Source organism: Corythoichthys intestinalis, chromosome 12, assembly GCF_030265065.1.
Source record: "Corythoichthys intestinalis isolate RoL2023-P3 chromosome 12, ASM3026506v1, whole genome shotgun sequence".
In the NCBI taxonomy this organism is placed as follows: Eukaryota; Metazoa; Chordata; class Actinopteri; order Syngnathiformes; family Syngnathidae; genus Corythoichthys; species Corythoichthys intestinalis.
Window position 1 is genome coordinate 5,362,537 of NC_080406.1, and position 12,468 is coordinate 5,375,004.

The 12,468-nt window shown below is 39.5% G+C and overlaps 1 protein-coding gene across 5 annotated transcripts in view; it reads right to left on the minus strand.

Moving 5' to 3' along the window:
• tbc1d4 (TBC1 domain family, member 4) overlaps positions 1-12,468 on the minus strand; it is a 94,805-nt gene that overhangs the window by 34,710 nt on the left and 47,627 nt on the right. For 2 of the 5 annotated variants that reach the window (XM_057852084.1, XM_057852085.1), the window contains one exon: positions 9,973-10,190. In XM_057852084.1, the coding sequence (XP_057708067.1) occupies positions 9,973-10,190 (218 nt within the window). Of the gene's footprint in view, positions 1-1,646; positions 1,797-9,972; positions 10,191-11,555; positions 12,285-12,468 lie in introns of those variants that run through there. The other 3 variants (XM_057852083.1, XM_057852082.1, XM_057852086.1) reach the window with 3 other exon arrangements.

Here is a 12,468-nt window from a genome sequence, read left to right on the forward strand (position 1 = left end):
TTCAAAAACATGATAATCATAAAAAAACTATCATGTAAAAACGTGACACTCATCATGTAAAAACGTGATAACTAGCATATAAAACGTGATAGTAATGATGTAATAATATCATAGTTATCATGTAAAAGCATGATAATTGACTATCGTGTTAAAAACATGATACGTAAAAACTGGATAATTATATGATGTAAAAACAGGATAGCTAGCATGTAAAACGTGGTAAATAACAGGTAAAAACGTGATAACTATGATGCAAAAATTTGATTATCATGCAAAAACGTGACTATTTTGCAAAATCGTTATACTATTATGGAAAAATGTGACACTTATCATGTAAAAATGTAATAACTAGCATGGAAAACGTGATAATTACCATGTAAAAATATAATAACATCATGCAAACACGAGATAGTGGACTTTTCATTTCTTGGGTGGCAGCAATATGCACCCGTAAAATACTGTACGTCAAAGTTTTATGTGAAATGTTTTTTGTTGTTGTTTTATTTACAGATTTAGAGATGCATGTGACTTACTCACCGCAACCCTGGGGTTCAGTCAACCCCAGGTCAAGAACCACTGATCTATTCATTATGTCCTTTGGAGTTTAAACTGAATTGAATTGAGTTTAAAAACTCATTAAGTACATCTTTGCTTTTGCTTCCCGGTCCTCATTGCCTATCTCTACCCAATTGAAATATTTCAAAATTGTGTTCTTAGTAAACTTTGTGGAAAAAAATAATATCAGCATTAAAAGGGCAGAATCAAATTTTGGGTCTTAAATAAAACAGCATTTTGATAAATAAGCAGTAATACACAGACAAAATAAATAAATATTTGAAGATTTAAGGTTAGCTATGTTCAGATTTTTACTGGAAAACTCTTAATATGACAATGTATCATCAGAAACTATATATTACATTGGAAAAAAAGTACCGGTATGTGTTTTTAGATTCCGTTCAATTCCTTGTAATTAAGAATTTCTCACACATGATGAATATTTGACCATTATTTGATAACGTTGTGTGACTTTTGGGTGCGGTCCTAAAGGTAGCTTTTGAAAGATGAGATGAGGGAATTAAAATCATGATTTATTCAACGAAATAACAAGGATGATCGCCTCGGCGTGGAAGTGACATTTGACTACGGTGAGCTCCAACAAATCCCATTAATAATGTAAACATTAACCTTTACTTTGCAAAGCAGAAAATCACGCTCTAGTCGGTAGGGCTGTGACAACACCTGTATATCGAAAGAGTGATATTTCATGATACTTTGTAGACCAAAAGGTTATCGATATGCACCGTACCGTGAGCCTTGAATCGCAAATCGTATCTTGAGCTACTCAGACGTTCCCACCCCTAGCAAACAGCTCCAAATCAGGTTACTTTTTTTTAGTTTAGCCGTGCACGGAAGAGCTTGACATCCACATGCGGGCACGACAGCGTCCCCTTCAACTTCAGAACGAAACAGGAAGAGCAGCAACGGGGACGTATGGAAAGAAGTACTGCTGATAGGCAGCAAAAGACTACAAAAAAATAAAACCTGGGTGTTAAAAAGGTTTGGACAGCCAACAAGTATATATAAACTGAAATGACGGCGTCAAAAAAATAACGAAAAAACTCCAACAAAAGGCGTCATCCCTTCACCTCTTGATGCTCCCACTGTCCGTCAGCGAGCTCAGGGAACCCAGCGAGCCCTGGTAAATGCTCTTCAGGAAAGTGGGAGCCGAGAAGGAGGAGGGGGGGGTGAAGGACTGGCTCTCCGATAAACTGCGCGTTCTCGAAGCGGCCCTGGGACTGCGTGACCCGCCGCACATGGAAAACAAACACGTTATACACTTTTGAAAGCGAAGAGAAGCGGGCGGACGTTCAGAAGCGAGTTACGTCATTGGTTATGAGCAAAGTGATGGAGGTAGGGAAGAGGATTAAAGTGCTTCAAATATAGAATAATGTGAAATATTTGAATAACTATGAAATACAGCTACTGTGCTTTACCGTGAAAAACCTTTAACTTCCTGAGACCCTGCGTACTCGTTTGAGGACATTAGATTTCTGCCTTTAAGACCCATTAAACATCATTTTTTTAAACCTTGGACAACTTTGCGGACATTGTCAGCACCCTCTTGTGGTGTCTACACGAATTTACACCTATTTAAATAAATGAAATGGGGTCAAAATCTGCTCAACGCTTCTCCAGTAAAGATAACTGCAAAACGTAACCTTTACATCAGAGTTCGATGAACGAAAGCAGCACATTTATGTTTAAAAAAAATCTAAAAATGACACGATTTAATAAAACCTGCTGAGTAATTTTTTTTAACAGTTTTGATTGGGTTGAAGTAGTTCGCTAATTCTGAGATTATTTAATTTGATTCAAAGTTCCAACTAGTCTTTCAAGTGTCAAATTTGCTAATTATTCTGATCAAATTACAGAGCCCCTAAAGGGACATTGACAGAAATGAAATATATCTAAGCAATCTATCCGGTAAATATTAGCATTATATAGCATTTAAGCTAGTGGACGTTTGCCAATCAAGCCAATTGTTGCATTGCTGCAATTGGCTAACTTGCATAGCAAACATCCACTAGCTTAAATGCCATGTAATTCTAATGTTTACAGCAATTGGCTAACTTGTATAGCAAAGGTCCGCTAGCTTAAATGCTATTTAATGCTAATGTTTACAACAATTGGCTACCTTGCATAGCGAAAGTCCGCTAGCTTAAATGCTTTATAATGCTAATGTTTACAACAACTCGCTTACTTGCATAGTAAAGGTCTGCTAGCTTAAATGCTATATAATGCTTATGGCTTAGCGGTTAGTGTTTCCGCCTCCCGAATGGACGCGTCGTGCAGCGGGGTTCGAGTCTTGACCTGAGCGAGGTGGGATCAGAACGCAGGTGCGGCGCAGAAACAACCGGTTACATTGGTGCCGTGACCCGGATCGGCAGCAAAGGTTTTCGGGGGGTGAGTGTAATGGCACAACAATTTGCTAACTTGCGTAGCAAAAGTCCGCTAGCTTAAACGCTCTATGATACTAATGTTTACAACAATTAGTTAACTAAAACCTGCAGAGTAATTTTTTTTAACAGTTTTGATTGGGTTGAAGTAGTTCGCTAATTCTGAGATTATTTAATTTGATTCAAAGTTCAAGTGTCAAATTTGCTAATTATTCTGATCAAATTACAGAGCCCCTAAAGGGACATTGACAGAAATGAAATATATTTAAGCAATCTATCCGGTAAATATTAGCATTATATAGCATTTAAGCTAGTGGACGTCTGCCAATCAAGCCAATTGTTGCATTGCTGCAATTGGCTAACTTGCATAGCAAACATCCACTAGCTTAAATGCCATGTAATTCTAATGTTTACAGCAATTGGCTAACTTGTATAGCAAAGGTCCGCTAGCTTAAATGCTATTTAATGCTAATGTTTAGAACAATTGGCTGGCTTGCATAGCAAAAGTCAGCTAGCTTAAATGCTATTTATTGTTGATGTTTACAACAATTGGCTAACTTGCATAGCTTAAGTCTGCTGGGTTTGTTTATCAGCTGGTTTCTCATGCGCACGACAAACAATCTGGTGCGCATCAAATTGCTTAAACTCTTTTTAATTCTGTCGATGTCCCTTTAGGGGCTCCGTAAGAATTTATTACAAGTAAAAGAAGCATTTTTTTTTTTTACCATAGCCACTAGATAATTAGCTAACAGGCTAAATATCTACACTGTATGCAGACCATATGCCTCTTCTATGAATTTCTGAATTTGGACTCAATTTTATCAAATTTTCTGTAACCGGGAAAATTCAATGTGTAGACCAGGGGTCGGCAACCTATGACACGCGTGTCAGCACTGCCACGCGAAGGGTTAACCAGTGACACGCGAGCGCATGGCAAAATAATAAAAAAAAAAAAAACATGTTTTTATTTTTTTTTAAACCTGAAATTAAGACATTTTTAGTTGCACGCCCTGTTATTTAGGGCTTTACAGGAGCGTCCCTCCCGACCCCTCTGCCTATAGCGTTATTTGCAAACAATTATGGATTTTGAGCACACTTCCAGCTCTTCAATTTCTCGATTCCTGCGCTCGTCGTTTTTTTTTTTTTTTACTACTAACTACTACTACTAACGTGTCACGAAGCCAACCAGTCAGACAGCTGGTGGAAGTACACAGTGTTACCAATCTGCACTTTTTGGTACTGTTACTCCAAGCCCCAGCGTGGAGGCCGGCGGGCCAGTAAGCGAGTAGACAGCCGGCGAATCGCCGGCGTCCGCGCCGGGAGCCCCGTCGCTTTAACTTTGAATTGAGATCCCGATGTCACACTCTCGCCCCGGCGCGGAGGCTGGTCGCTTAAGATACGGGGCTGTACACCCCTGTCCCGGCGCATCGCAACACTCCGGTTGGACCCCGATTGCCAGCCGTCAGGTCAGGGCAGCGGGTGAAGCGATGCTTGCACTGTAGTATGGAGTGGACCGGCGATTATACGTGGCTTGTTGCCGTCGATTCGTCAGGTGCTTACTTCGGAGAGGTGGCAATGTGTATAAAAACACTGTGACGCGTTGGATGGCGTTTTACTGGAGACTTATTAAACAAAACAAAAACCAGCGGGGGACACAGCCTCTTCTCTCCTTTTCACAGCGCTCTCCGCTCTCTCGCAACACCTTCCTTCGCTCCCTCTCTTTTTCTCGCCCAGACGCTCAATTCTTCTTCTACGCTTAACTAGCAAGCCGATCATATTGTCGGGGACAGCGGCCCCTTGGGGATACCGGTAACAACTGGTTGCCTGGTTACTTCTGGTAGCTCTTTTTGTGCATTATGCCTCAAGAGAGTTGTGTGTCGCACAACAAGTGTCAAATGCCACTACGAGACAAAACATGAAAAATCATAGAAATCAGGGCCAAGGAACACATTAAAGTAGGTATCTTTTATATTTGTTATATAAAATCTAAAATTGTGCACAGACCCGGCGGCATGGGCGGGCATTAGGGGGCCGTGCCCGCCCTGAGGGACGGCTGTGCCCGCCCTAGCTCGATTAAACTGTACTGTGTAATTTTTTTTTTTTTTTTTAAATCTTCCACAAAAACACATACACACGGGGAGAATGAACCCTATATTCCAGTGTTTTTCAATCGATTGTGCCGCCGCCGCGAGAAATTATCCAATGTCGCTTTTTTTTAACATCGTCGGGCAAAGTTGCAGTAGGAAGGAAGGAAGGAATGTGGAAAAAGTTCTCGGTTGTGTGCAGATGAGTCATGTTGCGTTCAAGAACTGCTCGGATTTCTAGCCGTCAGCCACCTTGCTCTCCGAAACAATGTGGACCCCAGCACTTCTACTGTTCATTATTTGACTCGTCAAGTGTCGATATATACAAAAGTGTCCTTTCCATTTTATCCATATGTGACGACCGTTTATCCTCCCTCTTTGTTTTATTCCAACACATTATCGAGGACAGCTAGGTCGGAGATACCTAGAAATCCGAGCAGTTCTTGAACGCGACACGAGCGGCTATCTAGCGCCATGGCGCCATACAAGCTTAAACTCATCTCCAAATGAACCCCCGTCGCTTCAGAACAAGTCGATGGATTATTTTGTACGCCTTCGTGAAAACACAGAGAAATGGGCAACTTTTCTGAGGAAAACTACAAAGGTAAATAAGAACGCCCTGAAAGCCAGTTACTTTGTTGCTAAATCCCAAAAGTCCCAAACTGTGGCAGAGACGTTAATACTACCTACTAGCCCTTATGTGCTTAAATGCATTGCTCAAGTCCCCTGTCTGATAGTTTTTCAAGCCTAATTGCTAAACGTTTCACACTGAGTAAGTATAAATACTGAGAAATTATTTTATAATTAAATATACTATACAGAAAGTAATTTTGGAACATTTTGGTGTGGTGTGCCGCGAGATTTTTTCCAACGTAAAAACGTCCCGTGACTCAGAAAAGGTTGAAAAACACTGCTCTAGTCATCCTATCTTGATCTGTCGTCACAAACACAGCAGCGAATGTAGGCAATTTCTAGCCAATCACAGATAAGGGGGGCGGGCTGAGTAGCCGGTGCTGTGCCGAAAAATAGCCGCCCCGCGTGAAATGTCCCCCTCCGACGGGAACGCTTATTTATAACGCTTTCTTGAGCGTTTATTTGATTTATTTGTTTATTTATTTTATTGTTGAGCGCCCACACGTCACTCGTACAGCTTTTTCTTACCAATCGATGGACATGGAAACGATTTTCTTATACCGTGAATATATGTATCATTTTACTCTGCTTGAACTAAATGTCATAACTGTGTGATTGTCATTGAGATATGGTCGTGAAAACCTGTAGACTAATACATTTCTGTTCAAAGATGGTTATGTGGCCCAGTCCACGATTTGTTAGTAAAATAAAGTACTAGTATTTTGTCTAATTTATTTATTTAAAAGTGATTTTACAGTCGTAAATCCATTACTGTAACGAGTCTATGAAAACATTTGATGTTTTCACCTCAATAAAGCGTTATAAATAAGCGTTCCCGTCAGGGGGGACATTTCACGCGGGGCGGCTATTTTTCGGCACAACACCTGCTATTGTGTACTGCGATTGGATAGGGATTGCTCCGGTTACAGAAATGGCGATTGAGCGGCTCCTCCGTTGCTAATTCAAATTGCAATGGACATCCGTGTTTTCTTTTTCAAGAAACTAAAGACGAACTCAATCCATGACAAAGACGCGGCCGAAAGTCAACATGAAGGGATAGCGCTGCCACCTCCTGCAGTTTCACTGACTGACACTATCATCAGAAAATATAACGGGTAAAAACGCCACTGTTACGGCTAAATTTACATTGAAGAAGTGTGCCCCCCCCAAAAAAATGTCATGCCCCCCCTGTAATTTCTTTCTGCAGCCGGGTCTGATTGTGCATATAATTCACTGTTTAAGTTGCTAGTGAACAAGACAAAATGTAAGAGTCGGCTGTTCTGACTTTGAAGGCTCTCTGTACTGTGAGAGACCTGCACTGAGAATCACACCTGTTCCCCTTTGCATGCTGGGGTGTGTGTGTGTGTGTGTGTGTGTGTGTGTGTGTGTGTGTGTGTGTGTGTGTGTGTGTGTGTGTGTGTGTGTGTGTGTGATATGTTTGCATAAAATGGTGCAGCTGTACAGCTGTTATTACTGTTGCACTTATTTTCAAGTTTTGATATTTTCGACAATATGCATTAGTTTTTAGTTAATTGATGAAGACGAATGGTAGTTATACATATCAAATGTATGTCCATGTTTTTTTTTATTTGGAGTAAAATTACAGCTCTGCTGAATATATAGAAATTCGGATGTGCGTCATTAATCTTGGGGTGGCACACTGATTGACAAGAAAATTTGAAAGTGGCACTCCACACCAAAAAGGTTGCTGACCCCTGGTGTAGACGAACAGATGATCACATTTACAGTGTCATGTCCATTCCAACAGTAGCCCATGTCCCACTAAAGCAAAAAAATTGGTGCAAGGTTTTGATTTTTAGGAGAACCACTTATTGTTTGAGCGAATTTTTTGTGTGTTGACCATTCTGGTCCCAAGCAGCAGATATAGCTATATCTTATTTTATGATAAACCCACTGTCCTCAAATGAGGACATCTTTATTACAAAAACAGCAAAATGTACAAAACCAAATTTTGTTATGAAATTTCAAATAGCAAAGAGGTAAAAAAAATAAATAAAAAAAATTTAACATGTATTTACATACAGTGATCCCTTGTTTTTCGCGGTTAATCAGGCCCAGAACACCCCGTGAAAAGTGATAAACCACTAAGTAGGATTTAATTTTAATTGGGGTGCTTACGAGATTTAACGAAAGAAATTTTGCTTCCCAAGTCAGGCTCACTTTTTATACACCTTCATTCACAGAATCACTCACACGGGTCATGAATTCATGTGTGGTGGCACCATAACTTTACATAGTTGGTGAATTTGTGACCTGCGTAAGTGTTCTGTTAACAAAAATATAACCTGGATTGTTCTGTACAATAAAGGGGTGATAAATTCCTTTGTTAAATCTAGTAATCGTCACAATGTTTTATTCAAATTCTTGTGTTGTATTTTAAAACTGAGCCACATCAGAGGGATCCAAGAGTACCCATAACAGAAGGTGTCGTCTCCCACTAGTTTCATTAAATTAATAATCAAATAATGAGTTGGATTCTTGGCAACTGCTCAACAGAACATAGCTTAAAGCCATCTACGACTGCCAGTTAAAATTGTTATGGCGGGTAGGGTAGCCAGCGCTAGCCATTGTATCACTAATTGATATGTACAGTGGGGAGAACAAGTATTTGATACACTGCCATTGGTTGGCAGTGTATCAAATACTTGTTCTCCCCACTGTATGTTGCTTGACTGCCTAAAAAGCAGTACTGTTACCCCACAAACACACACCAAACAGGAGTGTAGGCACCGTAAATTTAGCACCTGAGCTATGCATTATAGTGTAATATTTATTGTTATTATGATTGTAGGTATGCTCATGCATTATGTGTAATGTATGTGTATGCACTACACTGTAAGATGGTTACTTTACTGTATTTTTACAGGTACAGCAATGGTTGCAAGTACCTTTAAACTGTTTTGAGATCATAATTTTTGGATATTTATTGGCGTTTGAGGAAATTTATGTAGTATACCAACTGATTCTGACTGCAATTAGCATAGGGAAGGCTATTCCTAGCTTCTACAGGACTATATAGTCTTTTTACGTATGTGGACAAATACCGTAATTTCCCGAATATAACGCGCACTTTTCCCCCCCAAAATCAACTTGTAAAATCATGCTGCGCATTATAAACGGGTACATGGATGGAGACAGAAATATGTATATACATATATATATATATATATATATATATATATATATATATATATATATATGAACCGATTTTTTTTAATTGACACGGCCACGTTGTGTTGAAGAAACGTATGCGGCGATCCGTTGCCGACCATTACGGTACCTGATGTCGCCATTTTGTTTCGGTAATACTTCACTCTGATCGGGCGAATGATTTCGTCGGTGTAAAATTCTGCTTTTTTTCACTCTTCATAAAGCACAGAATTTAGTTTCTTGAACTCATTTGAGTCAACGTTTTTTGCAGCTCCACAACTCGGACCATAACAAACGTAACAACAGACTTCCTGTGTGTGTCCGTCAACTAACCCAAATAACCTATTCCTATTCCTATTGTTACTGTCGTGTCTGTTTTATCTTGTCTTGAAAAAAACTAGAATACTTCGAGTGCCGTGTTCAACGTTTTATTTCTTGCTTTCAATGAACTTAAATGCAGACAGTCTGGCTAAAATGCGGCGCTCTTTTGCCTAGCCTCAGCGGCCCTTTGGCTCATAGACAATCACAACATAGAAATGACAATACAGCAGCATGGATCCACCAGTGCCACAACATAGAACAACATAACATAGAATGCCAATATGTCACAGTGTCGACAGCGATGGGCTCTCTCGGATTTCCCACTTACGTTCTCACTTTCATTTTACCGTATCAATCCATGGAAGAAACATTTATTCATCATGATGAAACGAGCAAGTTATACAACAGCCTTTAAAAGAAAAGTCACATCTGTTTTGTTTTCTCCTAGATTCTGGTAAATTGGAGAAGTTGTCAAATCATATTATTACTGTAAATATTGTCAGTTTATGGTAATGTTTTGAACTACCAATATGCTATGCTTGTGCTGTGTTTCACCAGTCAGTAAAATGACATTTCTGAATCTGTACACGAGCTCTGTTTTCTTGTATTCTTCCATTTATTGGTGCTAAAATCAGGGTGCGCGTTAAAAACGGGTACAATAATTTTCCCTAGATTTTACAAGTAAATTTGGGGTGTACATTATACACGGGTGTGCCTTATATTCAGGAAATTACGGTAATGTTAAACAGAATAAACTAACTTTTCAAAGGATTTCCAACTAAGAGGTGGCGTTCACGTCATGCTACCTGCTCTGAAGAGCTTCCAAAGTGGCTGAGTGTTGTCTGCGCAAAGGCGCCTGCTTGGTCAGGTTGCCCGTCTGGCCGTCGAAGGAGATGCGCTTCTTCACAGGTGGGTGGCTAAAGGTGTGAGCGCGCCTGCGGAACTGCTGGCCCGCTTCGGGGTCATCGTCTGGGAACGGAGGCGGGGAAGCCGGCGGGGAAACACCTGTGGATTCTTCATCCTGCTGGTGAAGATGCCACAGAAGTTACTATACATTTTGTCTTCAATAACTCTTCTAAAACAGTTACCAGGTACTTAAAATAAACTACGCTACTCCGGCAAATACGGAATACATATCCATTGCCTTTAACACTGTTTAAATTTGCATTTGTTCACTCACTAATATTTAAGCGTAAACTGCTAAGCTAACCCATAGCACAGATCATGCTAGTAGAAGCACACTTATTAAACTAATGAGCCAATGAATTGCCAAAATGTATATAAATAAATATATAAATATATATTAGGGCTGTCAAACGATTTAAAATTTTTAATCGAGTTAATTACAGCTTAAAAATTAATTAATACGAATTAATCGTAATTAATCACAATTCAAACCATCTATAAAATATGCCATATTTTTCTGTAAATTATTGTTGGAATGGAAAGATAAGACACAAGATGGATATATACATTCAACATACGGTACATAAGTACTGAATTAGTTCATTTTAACAATAAATCAACAAGATGGCATTAACATTGTTAACTTTCTGTTAAAGCGATCCGTTGGATAGAAAGACTTGTTATTAAAAGATAAATGTTAGTACAAGCTATAGAAATTTTATATTAAAACCCCTCTTAATGTTTTCGTTGTAATAAAATTTGTAAAATTTTCAATCAAAAAAATAAACTAGTAGCTGGCCATTGTTGATGTCAATAATTACACAATGCTCATGTGGTGCTGAAACCCATAAAATCAGTCGCTCCCAAGCGCCAGCAGAGGGCGACAAAACACAAAAAAAACACAAGTAACAAGTGACATTGCACTGTGCTGTCATTTTAATCTGGTTGAGCGGGGCATGTGCGTTAATTACGTCAAATATTTTAACGTGATAAATTTTTAAAAAATAATCCCCCCCGAACCCCCCCCCCCCCCCCGTTAACGCGATAATTTTGACGGCCCTAATAAATTCAGTACATATATATATTTACGTGAAATATTTTTCAGCAAAATATGTTAAATTTGTATCAGCTTCGATCAGTGGGGTTTTAACCAACAAGTAGGGGTGTGACAATATATCCAAAAGGGTGCTATGTTTCGATTCTTTGTAGCGTAAAAGGTTATATTTATAATTTTTGAATGGTGTCACTGTTGAAAAATAAAAAGGAACCAACAGGTTGCGACCAAAATCTTCCATTAGAATAGTGTCTACGTTAGCTCACTGGCTGCCATTGACTGCGCTAAACATCCAATTCATTTTGATTGGATTGGACGTCTAGCGCTGTCAATGGCACTGAAACCAGAGTGTCTTTTGTGGGACTTTACAGGTAACTCTCTGTTCATTTTAGGTCATTTACAAGTCAGTTCCTGTTCATTTTGAGTCACCTCCTATTCAGGGGTTAATTTGTGCCGGATCCTGCCGGAACAGGATCCAGCACCTCTTGATTTTGGCCTCCCTGTGTTCCAGGACTTATTTGGGCTGATCCGGCACCTCTCATCTATAGAAAATAATAAGAATATAAAAACGTTTTCAAAAATGTATAAAAAATTATTAATATGCATAAATTCATTACAGAACAAATCCCAAGAGGTGAATGTCGTTTATTAAAAATGAACGTCATTTGAAAGAGAGATTTGTTGATGCACTGAAAAGCTCGACCAACAAATCACAGCCCTGACATTAAAAAAAAAAAAATTAAAAAAATTGGAAATTTGCGCCATCTGGGGAGCAAGCACCCAGGATCATACGGTATTTCAACACGCCAAAAAGACAGTTGCGTTTACTGTCTAGTCAGGTTCACAGATAGCCAGCCAAGCTGAGGAAGGAGGCTGCTACCGTGGCAGCAGCTGGCCAGGTGGACCACCAACAGCCAGAGCAACAGGCCAGTACCCTGGCATCAGCTAGATTTGTGTTATTTATTGTGTTATTTTGTTTTTTGTGTTTTACAAGTTAGACCTGTTGAGAAACTAATTGCTGACTGTGTACTGTAAGTCCCACCTGTGGTTATGTGGGCAATTGCCCTTGCTGTGCAGAGTATAGCCTAAAATATTTTAAATTGTTGTCATAACATTTATACCATGTATATTATCTGAAATTGAGGCTTTTAAGTCCCACAGCATGGCAAGTGGACATTTGCGTGTTGTTTTCAGCACCATTTTCAGCGTATGTTCCGGGACCTGTTCCCGTCTCGTCATCCCTGCGCTGTCATATGTACTTTGCGTTCCGGCACCTTAGAATTTACAAATTAAGCACTGCTCCTATTCATTTGGGGACATTCTTGAGGCTCCTGACAGCCAT